The sequence below is a fragment of the Aythya fuligula genome, chromosome 3, assembly GCF_009819795.1.
Source record: "Aythya fuligula isolate bAytFul2 chromosome 3, bAytFul2.pri, whole genome shotgun sequence".
NCBI classification, from domain to species: Eukaryota; Metazoa; Chordata; class Aves; order Anseriformes; family Anatidae; genus Aythya; species Aythya fuligula.
Window position 1 is genome coordinate 119,162,766 of NC_045561.1, and position 24,887 is coordinate 119,187,652.

General features: G+C 65.9%; 3 protein-coding genes across 3 annotated transcripts; all 3 read right to left on the reverse strand.

The window, feature by feature from the left end:
• Positions 1 to 6,156: 6,156 nt before the first annotated feature.
• TRIM54 (tripartite motif containing 54) lies at positions 6,157 to 9,127 on the reverse strand. Its single transcript, XM_032184545.1, is given in 9 exon segments — positions 6,157 to 6,284; positions 6,522 to 6,623; positions 6,908 to 7,032; positions 7,147 to 7,169; positions 7,439 to 7,672; positions 7,999 to 8,150; positions 8,153 to 8,346; positions 8,606 to 8,778; positions 8,960 to 9,127. Coding segments are annotated over 9 exon segments (1,299 nt in total).
• A 987-nt stretch (positions 9,128 to 10,114) lies between these two features.
• DNAJC5G (DnaJ heat shock protein family (Hsp40) member C5 gamma) lies at positions 10,115 to 12,095 on the reverse strand. The gene is made up of 4 exons (XM_032185064.1): positions 11,916 to 12,095; positions 11,553 to 11,766; positions 11,309 to 11,462; positions 10,115 to 10,813 (listed from the first exon to the last, which is right to left on the reverse strand). Exons 1-4 carry the CDS (start codon positions 12,026 to 12,028, stop codon positions 10,731 to 10,733), a joined length of 564 nt encoding a protein of 187 aa, XP_032040955.1. The 5' UTR covers positions 12,029 to 12,095; the 3' UTR covers positions 10,115 to 10,730.
• A 366-nt stretch (positions 12,096 to 12,461) lies between these two features.
• On the reverse strand, positions 12,462 to 24,334 carry LOC116487550 (uridine-cytidine kinase-like 1; the record flags this gene model as incomplete). The annotated part of the gene is made up of 14 exons (XM_032184547.1): positions 12,462 to 12,936; positions 13,039 to 13,195; positions 13,269 to 13,376; positions 13,450 to 13,572; positions 13,989 to 14,051; positions 14,152 to 14,245; positions 21,349 to 21,447; positions 22,135 to 22,151; positions 22,603 to 22,664; positions 22,744 to 22,933; positions 23,213 to 23,284; positions 23,664 to 23,834; positions 23,970 to 24,076; positions 24,154 to 24,334. Coding segments are annotated over 14 exons (1,518 nt in total), but the record flags the coding sequence as incomplete, so codon positions are not given.
• Between the last annotated feature and the right edge of the window lie 553 nt (positions 24,335 to 24,887).

Below are 24,887 nucleotides of genomic sequence, written 5' to 3' on the forward strand. Positions count from 1 at the left end.
CCCAGGCACATCCCACCTGGGGTCTCTGGGAGCAGAGCTGATGGGGACGTGGCAGGGAACCTCGCCCCTGGCTGCAGCCCCAGCCCCTCGGCAGCGCTGCCTCAGCCCAGAGCAGCTGGATGAGGCTGCTGCTCCCAGACTGAGCCTTACGCAGCTGCGTCTGGGGTCCCAGGAAGGACGCGGTGTGTTGGCAGGGAGCAAGCTGTGAGCGTGGCACAAGTGGGGGTGGCTGTGCCTGGGAGCAGCCACCCCGAGGATCTGGGACTGCTGGGGATTTGGGGGGCTCAGCTCAGCCCCTGCTGAGGGTTCTGCCCTTGATCCACGGGGGAGGCAGTGCCAAGTTCCAGCGCTCTCACCAGCTGCCCATCGCTGGTGCTGCCTCGCCACGCACAGGGCTGCACAGCAGCCCCACGTGGAACACGCTGTGCCCCGCTGGGGCCGTGCAGCAGCCCCGTGTGGGATGTGCAGGGCCCTGGCCCGGCTGCGAGGTCCTGCGGGCAGTGGCGTGGCGCACCGGCAGCCACCTCACCGCTTGGCAGCTCTAGCAGTGCCCGGAGCTGGAACATCCTGCACGCAGCAGCCGCGCCGTGGGCTCGCGGTGCTCGGGCGCTATGAGTCACAGCTACTTGGCCACCGGCTCATCCTCCGGTTCGGGCTGTCTGCAGCGCTTGGCCCGCGGCGTGCAGCGTGCCGGGACCCCAGCACCCGTCAGCGCTGCCAGCGGCACAGTGCCACCGGCCGCCGCCTACAGCCCGGCCACGCGTGCCCGCCCGGCGCTGGTGGGTGCTGGTGCCGTGGATTTGCCCCCCCAGCCCCGCGCCCCCCCGATGCCCCCGGTGTCCCCCAGGAGCTGTCGCCGTGCGGCCGTCCCGGACACCGCCCGCGGGTCGGCCCGCTCTGGCCCCGGGCTCCTCGCCCACCCCGGTGTCCCGGTGTCCCGGTGCCCCGGCCCAGCCCGCGCTGTCCCCGCCGCCGCCGTCCTTCAGCACCGCGGACAGCGGCACCGGGCTGGGGGCGCGGCGGGAGGCGGACGGGGGACCGGGAGCCGTACCGGGGGCCGGGAGGTGGCGCGCCCGACGGGTGCCGGTTAGGGTTAGGGTTGGGGTTAGGGTTAGGGTTGGGGTTCCGGGGTCACGGACCCCGGGCCAGGGACCGGAGAGAGCTGGGCCTGACCGCTGCCGGGCTCCCCGCTCCCCGCCACGGGCCCGGTGCCCCTCCCGCCCCCGCCCCCCCTCCGGTCTGTGCGTGCCCGGTGCTGACGTCAGCCCGAGCTCCGGGACCTATATAAACCCCGGCCGCGCCGCCGGCTCAGCCCCCGCGGGACCGATCGTGCTCCACCGGCAGCGCAGCGGCAGGAGACCGGGGACAGCGCACCGGGTACGGGACGGTGCACGGGGCGGGGGACGGAGCGCGGCACGGGAGCGGCGCAGCGGGGACGGGACGGGACGGGACGGGGGTGCGGGGCAGCGCATGGGGCTCGGGACGGGGCGCGGGGGGCACGGGGCGGTGCAGGAGCCGGGCAGGACGCACCGGGCCGGGGACGGACCCCGGCGAGCCGGCCCCGCACTGCCGATTGCGAGGCTCCCCTCGGGTCCCCCGGCTCCCGGGGCCGCCCCGGGGCTCCCGGCTCGCGCTGAGCCCCCGGCCCCGCAGGTGCGGACGGAGCCGAGGATGCGGCGGGCGCTGCTCACCCTCCTGCTGCTGCTCGCCCGCCCGCCGCCCGCCGCCGCCCGCCCCGCGCGCCCCGACGGCACCGTCCCGGGGGTCGCCGCGGGGGCCGGGGCCGGGGCCGAGGCGCGGGGCCGCCCGGTGTGGCCGCCGCTGGCGCTGCCGCCCCCGGAGCCGTGGCGGGCGCGGAGGGACGAGCCGCCGCCGCTCTCCATCGACCTCACCTTCCACCTCCTGCGGCACCTCCTGCTGCTCGCCCGCGCCCAGAGCCAGCGCGCCCAGGCCGACAGCAACCGCCTCATCCTCGACGCCGTGGGCCGCTGAGCTCTGCACCGGCACCGGGACCGCGACCGGGACTGGCACCGGCACCGAGCCCGCTGCGCCCGCCTCGGCCTCCGCTCCGGGGCGCGTGGGTGCGGTGCCGGCCCCAGCACGGCCCCGGCCAGGCCCGCATGTGCTGTTTCGCCGGCACCGATTTTGTAATAAAACGTGGTGGAAACCCGAGGCTGAGCGAGTGCAGGACGGGGGGGCTCTGCCCGGGGCTCGCCGGGACCGAGGGGGGGTGGGGGGGCTCGGGGCAGGCGGCGCCGAGCAGACAGGGACCGAGACAGGGGCTGCACATCACGGAGTCCTGCTGGGGAGGGGGATGTGCTGTGCCCACAGGGGACGGGATGGGATGGGATGGGACGGGATGCTCACAGACCCTGAGATGTGAGGGAGCCGAGGGGGCAGGGGGTGCCCCGTGGCCAGCGAGCAGGGCACGGGGGTGCAGCACCCACAAGCAGGCGGCTGGCGGTGTGTGCAGGGCGGGGGCTCCAGCTCTGTGGGCAGCAACACCCCTGAGCTGCCAGAGCTCCGCAGTGGGACAGCTCACGGGGCTGGGGGCCGTGACCGATGGACATGGGCCGGTCAGGAGGAGCACGGCTTCCCCATGCAGGAACATCCCTGTGTGGGGCTCACTCCTCTGTGGGACACACAGTGCTGGTGGGAGCTGGCAGGCTGGGACTGGAGCAGAGGACAGGGAGGTGTCCTGCAGGAGCGTGTCTCAGGTGCCCCAGTGATAAGGACATGGATGAAATGTTCCTGAGACAACTGGGAGAAGGTTTGGTGTCCTCGGGGGCAATGCTGGTCCTCACAGGGGCCTTGAACCTCCCTGAGAGCTGCTAGAAGAGCAGCACAGCAGGGCTCCAGCAGTGGTGGTTCCTTGGGAAGAACTGAGAGGGGCTGCACCAGCTGGGGCTGCTGCGAACCAGGGGAGGTCAGCACCCGGAGGGGGGAGGAAAGCTGACAGCAAGGCACAGCCCTGGGCTTCAGCCTGGTTAATGAGCCGGTAGGTGGGCTCTGGTGGGACGGGGGATAAGGGTGAAGGAGGTAAGGAAAGCTGAAAAGCCTTTCAGGAGAAGCTGAAGTGTGATCACTGGATGGCTGAGGTGGGAAGGGGCCTCTGGAGCTCATCTGCTCCAAACGCCTGTGCAGAACAAAGTCAGCCAGAGCAGGTTGCTCAGGGCCATGTCCATCAGGGCTTTGAAACATGAAATTCCATCTGGACATAAGAAAACAAGAACTAGAAAACTGTACTGGGGAAAAAAAAAAGAAAAAAAAAGAGAGAGAGAGGAGGAGAGAAAGAAAACTGTACTGGATGAGGTTTCCCAGAGATGTTGTGGTGTCTGAGCCCCTGCAGACATTCCAAACCAGCCCAAATGCAGTCCTGGTCAGGCTGCTTCAGCTGGCTCCGTCTCCAGATGATCTCCAGCGATCATCCAGAGATGATGAGGCCCAGGTGATCTCCAGTGATCCGTAACAGAATCACCGACTATCTCCCTATGAGGTAGGATCACAGAACATCCGAAGTTGGAAGGGACCCACGAGGATCATCAAATCCAACCCCACCCAAAAAACAGACCTTACATCCGAGAGCGTTCTCCAAATGCTCTGTGACCTCTGGCAGCTCAGTGCCATGTCCACATCCCTGGGCAGCCTGTGCCAGTGCCCGACCACCTCTGGGTGCAGACCCTTTCCCTCACCCCCAGCCTGACCGTCCCCTGTCCCAGCTCCATGCCGTTCCCTCGGGTCCTGTCGCTGTCCCCAGAGAGCAGAGCTCAGCGCCTGCCCCTCCGCTCCCCTCCTGAGGGAGCTGCAGGCCGCCATGAGGCCTCCCCTCGGCCTGCTCTGCTCGGGGCTGAACAAACCCAGGGACCCCAGCCGCTCCTCATACGTCTTGCCCTCCAGACCCTTCACCACCTTCAGCACCCTCCTTTGGGCACTCTCAGGGTGTTATGCCCTTTTTATACTGTGGGACCCAACCTGCACACAGCGCTCGAGGTGAGGCCGCACCAGCACAGAGCAGAGCAGGACGCTCCTGTCCCTCCTAGCGGGGCCGTGCCCAAGGCACCCTGCGGTGCTGCTCAGTCTCCTGGCTGCTGGGCACACTGCTTGGGCAGCTCCAGACCCCCCAGGTCCCTCTCTGTGGGGCTGCTCTGCAGCCTCTCATCCCCCCATCTGTACATGCAGCCATGGTTTTCCCTTCCTGGGTGCAGAATCCGGCTCTAGCTCTTGTTAAGCCCCACGGTGGTGGTGATTGCCCAGCCCTCCCGTTTGCCAAGCTCTCGCTGCATCCCTCAGCAAGTCAACAGGTCCTCCCAGTTTAGTGTCATCTGAAAACTTAGTGTGAATTTGAGTCCTGAGTCCAAGTCACTTATGAAAGCATTAAAAGGAACCAACCCTGAAATGCAGCCCCGCAGACCCCCGGTGACTGGCCTGCCAGCCTGACGTAACCCCACTCACTGCAACCCCCTGAGCCCAGTGTCAAACCCTCTCTGGGCAGCTTGTTCTAGACAGCCTGTTTTGTCACCCTCACCAGAAAAGCTTTTTCATATCTTTCAGCGAATTTCCCATGTCCCAGTCTGTGCAGTGAAGTGGCCACCCCTCCACAGCTGCTCAAGCCCCGATCCCCCTCCCCTCTGCCTGGTGGTCCTGGGGGTCCCACCCTCACCTGCTGGCTCGGCCCCAGGCACCTCCCCAGCACTTGCTGGCTCCTCTGGGGCCGTTCCCTCTCCTGCTGCAGCCCATCGGCCGCTTACCCCGCAGGGACACACAGGGGATGTGCCACTGCATCCCCCAGGCTGCATCCCCTGGGCCTGGTGCACGCGAGGCACTCATGGGCAGGCAGAGGCGTGGGACGGGGGGAGCCCTGGGGCCAGAGCAGCGCCAATGGGACTGGGCCCCACCAGCGTCTGCGCTCACCAGGGGACACCCCACAGCCCCTCTGTCCCCAAGACAGTACCTCAGCATGCTCACAGGGAAACTATTTTTCCTTATATCCAACGGGAATTTCCTAGCTCCCAACATATGCTGCTGCCTCGTGTCCTGTCCCTGTGTGCCCCACGGTTCTGCCCTCTCCAGTCCTGTTAGCTGGTTGAGAACGGCAGTCAGACCCCGTGTTACCTCCTCTTCTCATATGTTACCTCCTCTTCTCCGAGCTGTGCAAACCTAGCTTCCTCAGCCTTCCCCGTCAGTCATACTGCAGCCCCCAGCCACCTCGGTGGTCCCTGGGGCTGTGTGCGGGTGCCCATGTCTGCTGGCACTGGGGGTCCCAGCCCGCACCGCCGGCCAGCCGGGCTCCCACTGCGGTGTGTCCAGCGCTGTCCCCGGGCAGGTGCAGGGGGGGTGATGGCCGGAGACATCCCTGTGGCATCCCACCCCCAGGGACCAGATCAGCCCCACGAGGAGCTCCTGTCCCTGTGCATCATCTGTTGCACCAGCCGTGACGTGGGGCTGGGTGACGCAGCCCAGTGCTGTCACAGCCCCCCGGGCAGCCCCTGGCAGCTGGGGGGGGGGCTCAGGCCCCGACCCGGCGCTAATTGCGGTGCTGCCGGCCGGCTGTGTGTTCAGCCAGCTCATCCCAGCACTGTTTGTTCAGTGCACCCAGGGGACGGTGCTGCGAGACAGCGTCCGCACCAGCGGGGTGGGGGGGGCTGTGTGGGCAGCTCAGTGGGGGGGGTCCTCGCCCCCAGGCATGGGTCTGCAGGCAGAGCCAAGCCCTGCATGCAGTGGGGCTGGGTGGGGGCAAAACCCCTGTCTGCAGCCCAGCCCCACGCTGCCACAGTTGTGCTGCACCGGGGCTCCTGGGGGCACAGTCCTTCATGGGGGGGTCCCACACACCACTCGGGGTGGTGAGGCTGACACAGAGCTGTGTGGGGCTGACAGCCCTTGCACCCACCGCAGCCCCACACATGGCACTGAAGACAGGATCCTCGTACACAGTTTAATGATCGATGCGGCAGCTCCAGTAGTGGGGACGTGCAGCAGTAGGGCTGTGGCTCACCAAGTGGCGCCAGGGGCAGGGATGAGCTCGGTGCTGGAGCTGCCCTGTGGCACCAGCTCAGTGCTGACCTGTGCAGGAGAACAGCCTCAGCACTGTACCTGGAAAGGTGTGGACCACCCAACACCCCCCCATCCCCCCAGCCCTGTCCCTGTTCCCATCTGTGCTCAGGAGGTGCCCCCTCCACCCCACAGCACCCCACAGCTTGTCCCTGTCCCCTGCTCAACACTGGCTTTGGTCCCGGGGAGGGTCTCACCATGTGGAGAGCTTGCTGGCTTCTGCCTCGGCCCCACATCTGTAGAGGGAAAGCAGGTGACAAGCTGGAGGCAGGGACACCCTGGCACCCCGCAGGACCTGCTCAGCCATGCACAGGCCACGTCTCAGCCACACGGGCACCACGGTGTCCTCAGCATGGCACAGAACCCCTGCATGGCCAGGGCAGCCCCCTCGGGACTCACTGCCCTGCAGCCCCAGGGCCAAGCACAGCCTGGCACAGCACAGCCTGGCACAGGATGGCACAGAGAGAACTCACCCTCAGCAGCCTCGGGTGCCTCCAGGCTGTCCAGCCGGTCCTCATCCGCCGCAGCCTCGCTGCCCTCCATGGGGCCGTCCCCCTCATCCTCTCCCAGTGGCTCTGCGGGGCAGGGGCACACCTCAGCCTGGGACCCTCCCTCCCCGTGGTGTGAGCAGCACTGGGACACCGTGCTGGTGCAAAGGGGACAGCCTGGCCTTCGTGCAGGATGCAGCAGCCCACACATGTGGGGGGTATATGGGGCAGTGCCTGAGGGGCCACACAGCCCCATGTATGTACAGGAGGGGACACCCCCACAAAGGGCTCCAGGTGCCGAGGAGCAGGGCTCTGCCCAGGACAGTCCTGTTCATGCCTCCCCCAGGCTGTGCTTGTCCCACTGCTGTCACCTGTCTGGAACTCGATGGTCCTCAGCATCTCTGCCACATAGTCCACATTGATGGAGAAGTGGTCCATGTTCTCGTAGCCAGGCTCCGGGCGGCTGCTCATCGACACCTTGGACATGTCTGTGATCCTGCAGGGCAGACGGATGCCCTTGGGAGCTGCCAGGCTCCAGCAGCCACAGCCCCCTGCCCGGCCACTGCTCCATCCCCTCAGCCCCCAGCCCTGTGCCCCCAGCCCCACTCACTTCTTCAGGAGCTCCTTGGAGTGCTGTGGAGGAAAGCAGGGGGCCATCAGTGTCACTGCAGCAATGGCACCAGGGACCCCAGAAAGCAGGTGCCACCCCCTCCAGCCCCCAGGTTCTTTCATGTGACTGCAGCACCCTCAGCACAGCTGTGAGAGGCAGCCCCAGCCCCGCAGAGGATCCTGGCCCCATGGCTCCACCACCCAGCCCAGGGGCAGCCCCAACCCTCTAGTGAGTCCTGGACCTGACCCCATGGCACAGCCCAACACCCCAAGGGCCCCTTTCCCCCACGGACCTGCAGGTACACTGCCATCTGGGGCTCCTCCATGGCCTGGATGGCTGTCTCCACCAGCTTGGAGGAAGCCTCCAGGTGGTCACCATACTGGCGGATGAGGCCCCGCACACGCTGCACTTTCTCCTCCTGCTCCCGCGCGATGCTCTGCAGCAGCTCCTTCTTCCGCTCCTCCAGGATGCTGTACAGCGAGTCGAAGCGCAGCCCCAGGTGCTGTTTCTGCCGCCGACCGTTCTCCTGCAGGACTGCTAGGCTCAGGGGGCTGCCCTGCTCCTGCCTCGTCCCCATCCCCAGGGCTGTGTGGGGAACCCGGGAACATCCCCTGGTTCCTTGGGCCCTCTGCCTTGGGGAGTCCCAGGGTGACTTGCAGGTGCTGCTGCTCATCAGGGAATTCCCCTCCCCAGACCGCCTCCAGCACAGGCGTGCTGCTGCCCTGGGGCATCCTGGTGGGGCTGGGGGTAAGGGACAGAGCTGGGCAGAGCCCAGAGCACGGGGCTGGTGTGTGTGTAAGGGGAGCACATGCAAGGGGCAGAGCCCGCAGGCTGTGCCAGCCCCGGCCCCACCTCAATGGTCCGGCAGATCTCCTCCATCTGGGTGATGATGGCCTGGATGCGGTCGTTCCCCGCCACCAGCATGGCAATGCCATCGCTGAGCTCGCTCTGGGGTGAGACTGGCATGAGGGCCAGAGCGGGAGGCGGCACCTGGACCCCCGCCAGGGCCACCCGGCCACCAGAGCTACCTTCTGGCGCTGGTAGACCGCGGGCAGCGGCGCAACCTCGCAGTCCTTGTGCGCCCCGAAGACCTTGCAGAGGGAGCAGGTGGGCGCCTCGCAGCGCAGGCAGTAGATGTTGATCCGCTCGTCCTCGTGCTCCTCGCACATCAGGTGCTGCTCTGCCTTGGCGTGCAGGGGCCTGCGGGAGGGGCCACTGCCCACCGGGCCCCCACGGGCACCTCTGCCCCACTGCCCCCAGCCCCACACGGCACCGTCCTGCCCCCAGCCCTGTGCCCGCCTGCAGAAGCCCCCTCCAGCTGCCTTTCACCCACGAGGCTCGCTCCCCCCGTGGCTCCGCAGTGTCCCGCGTGGGCTCCCCCCACAGCCCCTCCGCCCTCCCGGTGCCCCCCCTCCCACCCGGGGGCCGCCCCCACCCCCGCGGGTTCCCCGTGCCGCACCTGGCCGACTCCTGCTTGTAGATGTCGATGATGTTCTCCACCAGCAGGTTCCGCTGCAGCCCGTACACCCCGTGCCGGTCCAGCACCACCTCGTGGCGGCACGACGGGCACCGGAACCGGCCGCCCGACGGCACCGCGCTGGAGCCCCGCGACTGCCACAGCGGGTTGGAGGCCTGCGGGCGGGGGGGTCACGGCCCCGCTCCGGACGCCGGGAGCCCCGCGGGGAGGACCCGGACCGGGCACGGCGCCCCCCGGCCCCGGCAGACCCCCCCCGGCCCCCCACCCCGGCCCCGTCCGAGCCCCCCCCCCCGGCCCGGTCCCGGCCGCGCCGCACCCCGCGGCCCCCGGCGGCACCTGGAAGACGTCGTTGGCGCACTTGCGGCAGAGGTTGTGCTGGCAGGGCAGGATGACCACGGGCTTGGTGAACATCTCCAGGCAGATGGGGCAGATGAGCTGCTTCTCCAGGCTCTCCATGCTCCGCGCCTCCGCCAGCAGCGGCTTCAGCCCCACCGCGAAGTTCATCGCCGCGGTCCCGGCCCGGCCCGGCCCGGCCCGGCTCGGTTCGGCTCCGCGCCCCTCGGCCCCTCCGCCCGCTCTGCCCCGGCCCGGCCCCGCCGCCGCTGCGGCCCCGCTGAGCTCCGCGCTAATTTTAGCCGCCCCCGCCCCGCCGGGGCCGCCGCAGCTGTCGGCGGCGTCGGGTGACACTGAGTCACGGCCGGCGCCGGGCCCCGCGCCCCCCGCCCCGACACCGGGCTCCGCCGCGGGGGGCGCGCCCGGGGCGCCCCCGGCCCCGTCCCGCCGTCCCCGGGCAGGGCCTCGGCGCTGCGCAACCCCGGCGGCTCGGTGCCCCCGGGACCGGGATGGCAGGGAAGCCGCTGCCGGAGCCCCCCGCCCCGCGGGACCCCCCGCAGGAAGGGGGCTGGGGTCTGCGCTGCGGAGCACGATGCTGCCCGGCGCCAGGCCCCGCCGGGGGGGGCAAGCGGAGCTGAGCTGGGGTCGCCCGGGCCCCACAGACCCAAGCACCAGGGTGGCAGCGAGCCCAGCAAGGCTGGTGCCAGGAGCAGCCCGGCCACTCTGCTATATTTAGGGGGTGAGGCAGGGCCCACGCGGCTGCGGGCTGCAGGCTGTGAGGCTGGGGGCTCCCCGGGCCCCCCGTCCCTCTCCCCCCCTCGGCAGAGCCACCGGTCCCCAGAGCCAGGGCAGGAGCGTGGCCGGGCGCCCAGCCACCTGCCCGCGTGGGGCACGGGGCTGCAGGGCAGGAAAAGCACAGCTCTGCGGGAGCCAGCTGCCACAGGCAGCCCCGGGCAGGTGACAGGAGAGACTGAGTCACCCTGGCGAGAGCAGCGCTCCAGCAGCGCTTGGGACAGGACGTGCTACCCCACGCCCCTCCCAGCCTGCTCCCCTGGGACCCAGTGCTCTCCCCAGCACGGGGCAGAGGTGCACCCTGCCAGCGCTCAGGCTGCCCCAATGAAACACCACACAAACACGCTCACATTATGTCATCCTTTCAAGTCCTTTAGTAGTGCCCATAAAATCTATTAAAACCCAAGGAAAGTGCCTGTACGGGGCCCAGCCCTGCAGGGAGCCTGCTAGCAGCAGGAGTGGGGTGCAGCCAGCGCCCCGGAGCCATGGCAGGGCAAAGAGGAAGGGGGTACAGCAGGCAGCACCCCAACCCTACGAGCAGCATTTGGCACCCAGCACCCATCAGAAGGGTCCCCGTGAGGGCAGGTAGTGGGCTGAGCCCAGCCCCAGAGGTTACAGTGCTAACGGTCTCGGACACAGCTACTTCTTGCAGGGTCGAGCCTGGCCCTAAGAGGTCTCCATGTGTGACTTCTTGGGCAGGCTGCTGGGAACACCGCAGCAGATGAGGCACTGCGGATGGGGTGCAGCAGCGAGGGCTCTGTCGCCTCTGTCACCAGTACTGGGAGACAGGGGCATTGCCCTGGCGCTCAAGCAAGGGCAGAAGAACCTCCGCAGTGATGCTGGCCAATTTAACCTGAGATTCTAGCCACCTTGAGGCTGGAGAGCTGCCCTAGGTGGCGTGACTGGGGTCCTGGAAAGTGACAGTCCCAAAGTAGGATCCCTGTCCGGAGTCCTGGGGGAGCCGGCAGGATGGAGGCCAGCCTCATGCCTCGGTCTTGGTGCTGACAGACGGCAGGGGCTGCGCGCCAGCAGGCGGGGGCTGCGCCACAACCGGGATCTGCGGGTCTGGAAGATGAGAGCTGCAGATCAGTGGCACAGCCCTGTCCCATGGCGCTGGGGAACAGGTACTCCGGACACCGCAGTGCCCTCGAGAAGTCTCCCACAGACCAAAGCTTACAAAGCCCCAGGCAGTGCACAACCACAACCGCTCCTGCAGTCCCCACGGAAACCCGCAGGGTGACCCGGGGCAGCCCCTGCTGGCAGCGGCACAGCCAATGCCCCGAGAACAAGGCCAGCCTGGGGCACAGCTGCTGCCCCCAGCTCCCTGCCCAGCTGGGCAAGGGCCCTGCAGAGCCAGCAGGGGCCTCAGGGAGCCCTTACCCAGAGGAAAGCAAGGAGGGAGCTGCCCCATGAGCCGTGCGGTGCCCCTGCCCACCGTCACCCAGGTCCGCAGGGGAAGCCCCACAAACGGCCGTTAACGGCAGAGCTGCGGAGCCCGGTCCAGCCTGGGGGCAGCGCTCCGTGCCCCCGGCGACACAGGACCCCCTCCACCCGACTCACCGCTGTCCTCCGCGCCCATCTGTGCCTCCAGGTCCTTGGGGTCGACGTACTTGTAGGAGTCGTCCTCCTTGGGCGGGCAGCACGCCCCGCAGCAGAAGAAGCAGCAGCAGCAGCAGCAGCAGCAGGTGAGCGCGCCGCAGCAGAGGGCCAGGGCCTGAGTGGGGGGGACACGGGGCGGCCGTGAGACCCGGGGGGGGGGGGGGACCGGGAGGCGTTGGAGCGTGCGGCACGGCCCCGGGCTCACCTGGAACCACCACTTGGACATGAGGAAGTAGTGCCGCACCGCATCGTCGCCGAACTGCTCGGCCACGTAGAGCCCCAGGGAGCCGTACTGGTCGTAGAGCTGCCGCTTGTCCTGGTCGCTGAGCGTGGCGTGGGCGCTGTTGATCTCCTTGAAGCGCTCGGCGGCCGCGGGGTCGTCGGGGTTCTTGTCGGGGTGGTAGCGCAGCGCCAGCCTCCTGCGGGGCGGCCGCGCTGGGACGGGCGGCCCCGGCCCCGGCCTCTCCCTCCCGGCCCCGGCCCGGCCCGACCCGAGCCCCCCCGGCCGGCAGCGGCCCCGCCGCCGCTGCTCCCGCCCGCCGCCGCCCCGTACTGCCCCGTACCGTACCGGTAGGCCTTCTTGATGTCCTCGGGGGAGCTGCCCTTCTCCAGCCCCAGCACCCGGTACAGGCTCTCCCCGGCCCGCGACAGCTTCCGCTGAGCCCGCCCCGGCTCCGCCATCGCGGCTCCGCACCGGGCCCGGCGGGCACCGACCCGGGGGGGGGGCTCCGACCGCGGGGCTCGGCCCGCCCGGTAACGGCCGCTTCCGCCCCGCCACCGCCCTGCGCAGGCGCGGCCCGGCCCCGGGAGCCGCCCGGTGGCCCCGCCCCCCCCCCCGGTGCCACCCCCCCCGCCCCGGTCCCGGTCCCGGTCCCGGTCCCGTCCCCATCCCCAGCCCGCGGCGCGAGGCACGGGCGGTGGCAGCCGCGCTGCTCCTTTATTTCGGTACAAAACGAAGGCGGCCAGGCACGGGGGGGGCGGCAGCAGGGGGGGGGGGAGCCCAGGCCTCCGGCCCCGGGGAGCCCCCCCGCACCCCCCCCGCCACCGGGGGAAAAACCTGAGCAAGGAGCGGGGCAGCGGCGGGGCTGCGTGGTCCCGGGGGGGGGCTGGGCCCCCGCCGCCCGCGGGGCTGGAATGCAAAGGGGGAGCGGTGGGGTCCCAAATCCCCCCCCCCAGGGGCCGGGACCCCCCCAGCCCCCAGGCCGGGCGGCAGCGGAGTGTGGGAGCGGGGGGAGCCGGGGGCTCGGCGGGAGCCCCCCATCCCTGATGGTTTTCAAGTAGCTGGGCTGCCCGCGGGGAGGGCCAGGCGGGCAGCTGCTCGCAATAAATACAAATAAATACAGATCCCAGCGGCGCAGCCTGCCCACGCGCAGCGAGGCCACAGCGGGACCAGGCCCTCGACCCCCGTCTCCGGTGTGGCAGCTGGGGGCCGGGGCCGGCCGGCAGCAGAGGAGAGCCCCAGCCGCAGGGGTGCAGGGGCTGGGGGCTCCGCGCCCCTCCCGGGGGCCGCCCAGCTCAGCAGTCCATGGCTTCGCTCTCACAGCAGGCAGGAGGGGCGTCGGTGCCGAAGTACCTGTCCCCGAAGTTACCTAAAGGAGATGGGGACAGAGCGAGGTCGAGGTGAGGGCAGGGCCCCGCGGCGCTGCCAGGGTGGGGGGCTGCCCCCATGGCCAGCACCAGCCCCCCCTCACCGATGCCTGGGATGATGTGGAACTCCTCATTGATCCTCTTGTCCACAGCGGTGGTGATGATGCGGACGCGAGGGAAGGCGTAAGCCACCGAGTGCACCCCCATCTCCGCCATCAGCAGCGACAGCAGGAAGATCCTGTCCTCCTGCACGTCGTGGTCCTGCGGCACAGAGCCGTGAGAGCCCGGCCAGGGGTGGGCTGCACGCCCCCAGCCCCGCTGCCCGGCCCCTCACCAGCAGGACGCGCACTGCCATCATGGCCGCGGCCCCCGTGGACACGGTGCTGTCCATGAGGATGACGTAGTCCTCGCTGATCTCCTTGGGCAGGCGCAGGTAGTGGAGCTGAGGGGAGAGAGCTGCGGTCACCCGGCGCGGCCCTGCCGGGGCTCGGTGCCGGGGCTGCGGCGCTGCTCACCTCGGGCTCCCCGGTGTCGTGGTTGGTCTGGATCAGGATCTTGCCCAGGCGGATGTCCTTGCAGACGGCAGTCAGGGCCTGCTCCATGGTCTCCCCGGCTCTCAGTATGGACACGCCGGTGATCTGGGACGAGGCAGGGGGACGCTGCCTTCAGTTGTGCAGAGAGCAGCAGCTCCGGCAGCTCCCACGCGTCCTTCCCAGGGTGGGGGGCAGGACTCGGCCCCTCTCTGCCCAGCAGACCCCACCGTCCCCACAGGGCAGCTCACACCCACGTTCTCTACACCCGTCCTGCCCGCCCTTGCCCAGCTCTGCCGTGCCGCCGTGGCCCCAGCTCAGGGCCCAGATGCTCTCCAGAGGCTCTGCAGTTCCCGTGGAGCCCGATGGTGCTCGGGCTCACACTGTGGGATGGGGGACAGGCTGCCCGGGCAGCCCTGCAGCACGGCACCAGGCTGGGGCCAGCGGGATTTCCCGGTCAGTCCCCACCAGGCACGGGGCAGCCGCGTGCCCACAGGGAGGAGAGGGCCAGGACAACATCTCACCCTCTGCCTGTGGAATCGCTTCCCTTCGTACGTCGTCCCCTGGGGCGTCTCCACCGTAACCGACTGCAGAAAGGGGAGGTGAGCAGAGCGTGGGCAAAGCCGGCCCCTGGGGGCCCCCAGCACCTAACAGGGACAGGGCTGCAGGCGAGGGGTGCTGGCGTACCTTCAGCGGCAGGAAGGAGAGGGCGTGCTCGATCAACAGCCTCATCAGGCGCTTGGAGTAGAAGATGAACTCGTCCCTGGTCGTGTCCTTGTTCCTGCAGGAGGACAGGCGGGCACTGAGTGGAGCCCCTGCTCCCCCCTGCAGCCAGCGAGGGAAGGAGGGGACAAGGACAGAGCAGCCAGAGGCCTTTGAGGCTCACCAGTCCCCAGCTCAGACCATGCCCTGAGGAGACCTCCCCAGGGACTGTTCAAGTTGGAGAGCACTCAGGCACCGTTCCCACCCTCTCCTAACCCCCCAGCACGGAGCAGCTTCTCCGGGTGCTGCTTTGGGCAGCGACCAGCAGCCGTGCAGGAGGGGCCTTGCCAGGAGAGCTGGGACACAGCGGGTGGAAGCTGGGACACAGCTGGGACAGAGCTGGGACACAGCGGGTGGAAGCGAGCGCTGCCCAGCCTGCCGGGATGAGGCAGGCATCTCGGCACAACCCGTGGCACAGCAGGAGGTTTGCTGGCACACGGCAGGGGCAGAGCTGGACCCCAAGCCCTGGCGAGGTGCTGGGGGCACAGACTGCACCCCCAGCTGCAGCCCGGCTGGCGTCAGCAGCTGCCAGGGCAGATGGGACCACCAGACCCAGCCAGGGGGACCCCAAAAGGGCCCCAGAAGGACGGCAGCAGGAGCACTGCCTCCATGCTGTTCTGGCCAAGGACACGGGAAGACACCTCCAAAAGCCTTGGCTGCAGAAAGGAAACCCGCTTGGGTCGGTTGCAGGTCAAAGACCCTCAGACTGCAGCCCTGCAGGAAGAGGGGAAAATAAGAAAAGGGTGACTCCAAGTCCCTAAACAGAAAGCGAATGGGCACCGAGGAGCCTGTGGCCTTGCTGTCACACAGGCGAGGAAGGCTGGGAGAGCCAAGTCCTGGGGCTCTTCCCTTGCCAGGAGAAACACGTCCATTGCAGCAGACAATCACCTCCACGTGAAATTCGATTCAGCCAGTTATAAACAGCGTTCAGAGCTGTTGACTTGTTACTGAAACAAGCAGATAACCTCAAAAACCACTGCAAGCAAACCAGCTTGATTTCTCAGAGATCCACCATGATCTAGAAATGACAAGGATGACAGAAGCCAAAGGGGAGCTGCGGAGGTTTGGGCACCTTCCCCTTCCAGGCGGATGTCAACAGGACTACGGCGCCCAGAGCCCTGTGCCAGGGGCTTGATCGGGAGGTCAGAGACCAGGCTCTGCCAGTGCCAAGCAGCCGGTGCTGGCACCAATGCTGCCAGCGGTAAGGAGGGGCAGCAAGAAGAACACCAGAAGTGCTCAGCACCACACCTCCAGCAGGCTGGAACTGCGCCAGTCCCTGCCCTTGGTGTGTCGGGGCAGCAGGCACACAGGGCAGGGGAGCGTCAGCCCTGGAAGATGAAGGAAGGTCAAACAATGTCTCGGTTGAGAACACAGCCTAGAGCACAGATGGAAGCAGCAACACGTTTCAGGGCTTGCCAAAGCTGCAGGGTATGGTCTAGAAAGGACTGCACGGTCCAGGGGTGTTCAGTTCCCCTGGAGGGTGGACACGAAGCCTGCAGCTGACCAAGCAGAGAGCACGAAGTGCTGCACGATGCTGCCCAGTCTGCTCAGGGACAAGGGGAGACAGCTCGGAGGTAGTTGCACGGTGGGCTAGCTGGATTAGAGAAGGAAATAAAGCAGCAACAACAGAGAGGGAATTATTTAGCATAAAGTCAGCCTGGAGCAGCCCTGCATCATGGCCCAGGACAGGAACGATGCAGGTGCCCAAGAAGTGCACGTGGAGGTGCAGCATTAATTGCTCTGCGCACCACCTCTACCTGCTGCAAGGCTTGTGAGGCTGGAGACCGAGGACCTTGCTGTGCTGGCAGCAGCTATAACGAGGAGCAGAGAGGACGGAGGGTGCAGCACAACGCCAGCAGCACTACCAGCTGCTGGGCAGCAGAAGCACAGGAGCAGAGGCAGTGTTTTGCAGGAGTCCTGCCGGGTAGTGCTCAGGGTGTAACACGAGCACTGCTGCCACTGACCACGGCACAGCAGACGCCAGCTCCTGAGGCACCTGTGTGGGAAGGGGACCGGACTCAGCACGGCCAGGAGCAGCTGAGCTACCTGACACCATCAATGGGCAGCAGCTTCTGACACACTCACAACACTTCTCTGGTTACCCACCCAGAGAGCAGCGACTGCCCGGAACCAGGCAAGCCCCGAAGCGTGTGGCAACACCGCATCACCACACTGAAGTGTTGTGCAAGAAATCAAGTAAAACGAAGGAAGAAAGAAAGCAAAACAAAGAATAAAAACACAAGAGGACTGCGCATTTACAGATCTCCCCTTCTCCGTCAGGAGGAGGAAAGCCAGCTAACTCTGTTGTACACACGCTAATCCCCGTGCCAGAGGGAAAAAGGGACGGCTTTTCTCACCGAGAGCACCTTGCCTGTCAGCACACAGATGCGGTACAGCCTACCTCACGTGGCACATAAGCACCTCCAGCACACAAAGCACAATGACACAGGCGTGTGCGCACTTTGCTCAGCAACCCTGGGGCAGGGCTGCCCCCGCCCCACTTCTCAGAGGGCGGCTGTCAGACAAGCTGTTCCCAGAGCACCTCCAGTCACAGAACGGCTTGGGCTGGAAGGGACCTCAAAGCCCCCCCCAGTTCCAACCCCCTGCCATGGGTAGGGATGCCACCCACCAGATCAGGTTGCCCAGGGCCTCGTCCAACCTGGCCTTAAACACCTCCAGGGATGGGGCACCCACAGCTTCCCTGGGCAGAAGGGTCCAGAGACCTTTCTAAGTGCCAAATGCCTGAAGGAAAAGTAAGTACACCAAGAGGCCAGTTACCAGGAACACAAGATTTACTACAAGTTTGAACTGTGACCATAAAGATTCCTATGATGTCCCTTTAAATCCTGTGCAGGCTGTGGCTGCTTTGACAAAAGCATCAATAACGGGCTGTAACCCAAGTGTCATTTTACCAGAGAATCGTCAAGAACAAGCTTCTGGCTCAACAACAATCAAAAGGGAGACTGACAGCAAGCACTGTGGGTAAGGAGCTGCTGAAATCGGTTTTCTCTTCCATGACCTGTGTCTAAAACAACACAGCCTGCATATACCCACAGTGTTTCTTTATAACATAAGGAACAAAGGAGTCTTAAGAGATATTTACCAGTTACCAGATGGAAGGGGTGGAATTGGCAACGGCCCATAAAAGGCAGAAGGATATTGGGTATTTTTATTCTGTATTTTAGGACATCATCTGCCACTTCTCACATCGCACCGCAAGGATGACAGACAGTCCACCAACGGGAGCTGCACACAAGGATGAGCAGCTGCTACTACCAGGAGATTTCTGCAGTCAGCCCTGGGTGCCTTGCACCCGAGAGCTCGCACTGACCACAAAAGGGACCAGAAAAGGGCACCAACGGGGATGCTTCCAACAGCCCCTGGGACAACAGGAGAGTCCCAGGAGAAGGGAGAAAATGGGTGCTGATCTGGAGAAAGACGGTGGCTGTTGGCAGCTCCTCAGAGGGGGCGGTCTGCACGCACCCCCCCGTGGGTGTGCTTCAACCGCACGCTCGCCCACCGGGTTCCTGGAGCCTGAGCACCGCCCGGGCTCCCAGCACAGCTCTGCCTCCGTGGGGCTGCCTCTCGTGGCCAGCTGCCCCCAGGACCCCTTGCACCACGTCCATTCACCCCTTAGGCAGCCCCAAGGGGTCCCTGACCTGCAGGAGTGCCAGGGAACAGATGCTGCAAGCAGCTCCTCTGTGCCACCAGCGCTCTGGTTCCTCCAGCTCTGCCTGGAGGCACTGCGCAGCGTTCCTGGAGGGGACACGACCTGCCCTGCTCCAGACCTGGGTGAGGTTACGGGGTTGGGACCCCTCCTGCCATCACCCGGGCAGTGCTCAGCAGAGGCAGGAGCTGGCCCGCAGGCAGCGCACCCCAAGCCCGGCACCCCCAGACCAGGCCAGCTCCCAAGATCAGGCTAACCAGGGCTGTCAGGGGACGGTGCAGAGCAGCCTCTCTGCGGGGAGCAGCACCTCGCAGGAAGCCTTGGCTGTGCTCAGGGTCAGAGTGTCTGCAGCACAAAGCCACACGCTCGGGTCCCCAGGAACCCAGAGCACAGGCAGGTTTCAGCGCGGTGCCTGAAGCGCCCTTCTCCAGCACTGCAGCTGCCCTGGGGACTGGGCCACGCTTTGCTCTGCCCCACACTGCAGCGCCTGCAGCCACACATTCCCAGAGCAGCTCCGACACGGGACAGCACGTCCTGCCAGGGCACAAAGTCCAGGAGCTGGAGCAAACTTCCAGCGAGCAGCAGCTGACCCACGCCCCTGAGCCCGCACTGCCAGCGCACGTCCTGGAGCCTCTCCAGGCGTGACGTGGGTACCGAGAGGCAAACAAGGGGAGGGGAACTCAGGTCTGTGGCAGAGAGAGCCCGAGGTGCAACAGGGCAGAGAGACGTGCACACTGCTGGTCCCATGGCACCGCCTGCCGACAGCCACGACCCAAACAGCCGGGCACCCAGCACCAGCAGGATGCCCCAGGCGTCCCCGCGGCTCCGGGACCGAGCTGTGCTGCACCGAGCAGATCTGCTCAGCCAACACACCCCGGGACACGGCTGGGCAGACTGACCAGGAACGCTGCGAGGGATGTGTGAGGAAACACCCCCAGAAGGCACTGGTTTCAATAAAAAGGATCCTCACATCCTTCTTCCTCCTGCAGTACGTGAACGGCAGCAGTTTTGTGGAGGCTCTCGCAGCTGCTGGGACCCATTCAGGCCACGAGGAGTCCTGACACACGGCATGAAATGCTCCCGTTGCCTCCGGAGATCTGGCCCTGATACAGAAGCATCTTGTAAGCTGGAAGATGACCTTATTACAGTGTCCACCCTCAGCCTGAACACAACTAAAACTACCCCGCTATGCTACATATAGGACCATTTCTCAGTCTCCGCCTCTGCACAATGATTGCCCTGGAAACTCCTTCTCCCCAGGATGCCAAGCCTGAATTTGCCATGCCTGCACTCAGCGAGATGCTCAGCTGCTGCCACAGGGCAGTCTTCCAGGAGGGCACACAGAGACAGAAGGCTGAAGTGCAGGGGAGCCCCCAGTGTTGAACAACAGGGAAACGATGTTGGCCGGCAGCAGCCTGGCAAGCTGAGCCCAACAGGCTGTCTCCAGGGGAACTACACCGGGAAAGGCAGAATGGAAAAAGGGAGGCTGGAGGGAAGAGCTGGCTGACAGCTCCCTGGTGCGTGCCCAGGCACCAGCTCCGGTGAGCCAAGAGGCTCCGAAACGCGGTGCTGGTGGGAGCGCCGGCGCTCCAAGGGCTGGTGCTGTGGCACCACAGCCCCCGAAGCCAGACCAAAGGTGAGCAGTCGGATTTGCCAAGGCACAGGAACCTCACGCACAGAGGTGTGGGCACCCTGGAGGAGGGCAGACCGCCCGGTGAGCACACGACGCAGCAGAGGCCCAGCAAGCCCCAGCGGGCAGGGAGCAGTGCCACTGGGGCAGGGCAAAGCGCGGGGGTCCCAAGGGAGTGCCAACAGCCCTCAACCATTAACGACTCCACGTCACACCAGAGCTATGCAGCAGCAATAGCGTGCTGCCAGGTGATCACTTACAGGCACCAATACCAGCTGCACAGCTACCACTGACCACAGGAACTTGTAACCAGAATTCCTCAAGTGAAACAGTTCTTAACAGCAGCACCGCTTCGGTTCTCCTTGCTTTCTTGTGGGCTGCAGCAGGATTTGAGGGGGTGGCTGACAGGCCAAGTCAACACCCCTCCCAAGTGTGGGATTTTTCATTTTACCATCTGGAAGAGGCAAAGTCCGCCTCCCCTGCCAATCACCCCAGCAGCTCGGGAAGCCCGGCGCTGTCAGGGCAACTTGAGCTCAGCGGTGCTGCTGCGCTCCAGCCGCCGCGTGCAGGGGCCAATCCCTTCCTCCCCAGGGCAGCTAAACAAACTCCTAAGTCTAAGCAGATTACGGTTATTAGATGCTTGTGGCATACAGGCAGAACCGCCCCAGACAACAGCCCGTTCCCAGCAAGGCCAAGGGAAGGCAGCCTCAGGAAGGAAGAGGCAGCAACAGCTACAGATGGGCTCGAGGCGTGCCCAGGGCAGCGCTCCATCTGAACACCGACTGCTCAGTGCCTGGCACCTGCACGCTGCTAACGGGCTGGCCAGGCTCATGTCTGAGAGCAGCACACATCACTGCAATGCTGTCAGCTCTTGCACAAGAGCAAGTAAAAGATCTGTGCCAAAGCCTGTGCACGCAGGAAGGCTAGAGACAAAGACCTGCATTATTCTCTTCCTGCAGAACCCCAGCATAAAGGGAAACTGTTCGTTTGCAAGCAAACATTCTGCCTCTGGAGGTGCTGTTCCCCCAGGATCTCACTGTGACCTTCACCTACCATTGAGAGCACAGACAGATGAGCTAGAGCAATCGGCTCAGGACACAAAGAGGAGCACGGGAGGAAGGAGATGCTGAAGGGACAAAGCAGAACCTGCTCCACGGTTCCGTTAGCTGGGCCTGAACGCAGAACTACTCAAGTCCACAGCCCAGGGACGAGGCACCTGGGCTTCAGACGGTGACAGGAATACATGCAGGAGCTTGTAGCTCCTGCAACAGCAGTAACACGGTCCCACACTGCTCTGCTATTGACTCTACAATAATGTTACTGTCACCTAGAAAAAGCAAAAGCATCTGCGGGGAATGAAAAGATCAACTGAGTGGCAAAGTCACAGAAGCAGCACCTGGGCCCCTTCCATTAGCTGGCTATAAAAGCAAGTGCCTTGGGAGACAGGCAGCAACGGCAGCTCGCCCCACGCCCCGAGCTCCCAGGGCTGTACTGCAGGTAGGAAAGTGCTACCCAGCCCCCTCTCATACAATCACAGAGCTTGGAAAAGGCCTCCAAGATCATCCGGCCCAACCGTCCTCTTATCACAAGAAAAACCTGCCTGTGGCTTGGAAGTCACACCAGGGCAGACAAAGTCTGTCACCAAAAACTCCTCTGTAAGCTGGAAGCAGCCCTGTTCAGCAGTTCTGCTCCAAGAAAACACCCGCACCTGAAGACCTGAGGGCAGGGGATCGGAAGACTCAGACCAGGCTTTGTAGTGTGATCCTAAAGAACGGTCCTGCTGGGAGGAACACAAATGAAATCCCCAGAGGAGGCTGGGACTTACCTGATGATGGTGTGCATGCCCCGCACCTGCGGCGTGTTCTCCAGGACACTTAATGTCTTTGGCAGGGGCTGCCCTTGGTGGGCAGAGGCCAGAGTTGCCCTGCAACAAGAAAGCAGCGATCAGAGCTGCGCAACTCACGCACACAGAGCTGCCATGAAGGAAAGCTCCTCCCAGCCACACTGCATGGACACCAGGAAGGGCTTGGTCTTTGTGCCCTGATCCCACGGAGAGCCCCATGTCTAGTGCCAGATACACAATCCCAAACCAGCACCACGGCGTAAAAATGAGGAAAAAGCCTCCCCCAGCCACAAAGCCAGCTGCCAGCTTGCTCCCATACAAGCAGCTTCTGCCAGCACCCAGGCAGTAGGAGAAGCAGCTCCAAAAGCAAAACCTTGCCAGGTTCCCCAGGACAGGGCTGTCACATCAATGAAGTGAGAGGACTGTGCTGCTGTGGCTGCCCACATCACATCCTAGAGACTGTCCAGGGCTCCACTCCCATAGAATGGGGCAGCCTCCAACATTCAGGGCAAGAGCCATGCTCCGGAGAGGGCCAGGAGCAGCGCAGGGAGCCAGTCACACAAACCAAGTGTAGCTGCTGTGGGACAGGCTGTGTAAGAGCCTGCAGCCAGAGCAAGCCAGCTCCAAACGAGCTGCATGCACGGCAGCCACCTCTGAGGCTGAGGAAGAGCAGCTACGCTCAGACATCCCGGCAGAACCTCAGCCAGGAGGGACAGAGAAGAGGCAGCAGACACAGAACAGCAGGTGATGGCAGGGTCCCCAACGTACCTGACAGTGATCTCACGCTGGGTGGCACAGCAGAGTGGTTCAGCACGGCAAAAGGGGAAAGAAAGGATGTCTGGTCACTGCGCCAGCCAGGCACAGCCCCCAGCAGCCCCAGCCGAGCTCCCACCCCTTCTCCTGGGGCTGGGTGCAGAACCCCACTGGGTACATGCAGGAGACAAGGCTGGAGTGTTGGGTGATGCCAGGGACAAGAGAGGTGGCAATGGGTGACATCAGGAGCAGCTAGTTGGGACCAGGGGTACAGCAGGAGAGTGAGGCCAGAGCGTGAGTGCTGTGGCTGTCCTGTCTCCATGTCCCAGCCCCTGCACTGCAGCTCAGTCTGCCCTGAGCTGTGTAAAGAGGCGACTTTGAGACCCAGAGAGCACAGGGCTGTGGCAGCCCCACCCTCCCTCCTGTATGCAGTCTCTCTTTTCCTCCCCCAAGCTCTCAGCACTCGATCAGTCTCCCCCTCACCTTCTCCAGCTGGCTGTGCACGTGCTGCACAATGAGGTCCAGGGCCACAAAGTTCTCCCCACCTGGCAGGAGAACGGAGAAGACGGGTCAGGACACCAGCCCAGCCCTGCGGCCAGCTCTAGCCAACGTGGCGCATCTCACCCCTGGGCACCACGATGTCCGCAACCTGCACGGTCGGCTCGATGTACTGCTCGAAGGCCGGCTTCACAAACTTGTTGTATTGCTTGATGACACCCACGATGTCGCGCCCGCGTTCCATGATGTCGCGCTGCAGGCGCCGCACCAGCCGGATGTCAGAGTCCGTGTCCACAAACACCTTCATGTCCAGGAGCTGGAAAACTGGGAGGAGTGAACACCCCCTCGGCACCCCCCGCGTGCTCCCCCTGGCACAGCCTGGCCAGCTGTGTCCCCCCTCGCAGCAGCAGCACCCAGCGCTGCCTCCCCAGCACCTCCAGCACAGAGCTGCTGTGCCGGCAAGCAGGGGGCGACCCCTCCCTTGAGAGCCCCCCGGAGCCCAGCACCGTGCCCACCCCCCGTGCAGCACCCTGCTGCATGCCTGCCCCTGTGCTGCGCCCTGCAGCGGGTGGCCAGCCGCATCAGGCAGCAATACCTTCAGCAGCTCCTTGTTTGCAAAAGCCAGTATGCCTTCGAAGACGATGACGTTTGCCCCATACACGGTTTTCTGGGGAGAGACAGGCGTTACAGGACCTTCACACATTGCACCAGCCAATGCTCAGCATGGACAGCACATCACCCCAGACCCGCACCGGGTGCTCGTTGCCTGAGCTGTCCTACATCCCCCAAACCCTACGGGCCGTTATCATCACCCCTAGTCCCTGCTGCAGAAGCCCCAGCCTCTGCCCGATCCCTTTCCTAGCTCCTGCCCTGCCCACACTCACACTGAGGGCTCTCCCCACGGTGCCCCCCGGTCTCACGACCACCCCAGCATCTCCATGCTCCCCCTCAGCCCCCATCCACACCCCACGGAGCAACACCCCCTCCATGCCCACTGTCCCCAGCCGATCCCTCCCCATGCCCCCAGCTGTGCCCACGGCACCCACCCACTCGCGGCGCCGGCTGTGCGTGGTGAAGTCGTACACGGGCACCTTCACGCTCTTGCCCTTCTTGAGCTTGCGGAGGACGCTGACGAGCAGCTCGAAGTCGAAGGCATCGGGGTGGTCGAAGTTGTAGTCGCTGCGGGCCGCCAGCGCCTGCTGCCCCTCGTCCAGCACCTGCGGGCACCGGCACCGCTCAGCACCGCGCCGTGCTGTGCCATGTCACGCCGTGCCGTGTCACACCGTGCCATGTCACACCATGCCGTGCCGTGTCACGCCGTGCCGTGTCACACCGTGCCGTGCCGCGCTCACCTTGTAGAAGGAGTCCATGGAGAGCAGCACGACCCAGGGCACGTCCAGCGCCTCGATGATCCGCGTCGCCACCGTGGTCTTGCCCGAGGCGCTGCCGCCGCACAGCCCTGGGGCGAGCGGGCACCGTGAGCGCGGCCCCGGCCCCCCTCCTCCCCCCTTCCCTCCCGCCCGGCCCGCGGCCCACCGATGACGAAGGCCTCGTCCACGGGCGCTCCGGTCTCGCTGTACCACGGCGGCCGCCCGGCGGTGTAGATGGTCCGCTTGCTGGTGCGCAGCAGCGGCGGCTCCGGCTTGCACTGGCTGGCGGTCCGGCGGCGCGGCGGGGGCGCCGACAGCGGCAGGCGGCTGAGCAGCGAGCCCAGCGGCACGGGGCCGGGGCCGGGGCCGGGGCCGGGGCCGGGGCCGGGGCCGGGGCCGGGGCCGGGCCGCGCTCGGGCCCCGCCGCGCCCCACGCCCCGCGCCGCTCCTCAGCGCCCGCCGCCGCCATCTGCCCGCCGCGGGGGCTGCCGGGACGGGGCGGGGCGGGGCGGGCACTCGGCTCCCGGCGGCACCCGCGCCGTGGCCCCGCCCCCCGCCCCGCCCCGCCCCTCCCGGCCCGGCCACCGGCGGGAGCGGCTCCCGTGGGCACGGGGCCTCTGGGCCTGGCCCTGGGCAGCGCTGAGCAGAGCCCGGCTCCGGCCTCTCCGCACCTCCCTGCGGGTACTGACGGCCATGGGGGAGCTCCCCCGGAGCCTCCTCTGCTCCAGGCCCAGCAGCCCCAGCTCTCGCAGCCTCTCCTCACAGCACGGGGGCTCTGGGCCTGGCAGCACCCCGGGGGCACGGCCTGGGCTCTCCCTGCTGGGCCCAGGTCTCTGTGCTGGGGGCCCAGAACCCCCCAGGACCCCCCAGGACCCCCAGGGCTCCCCAGCGCCCAGCAGA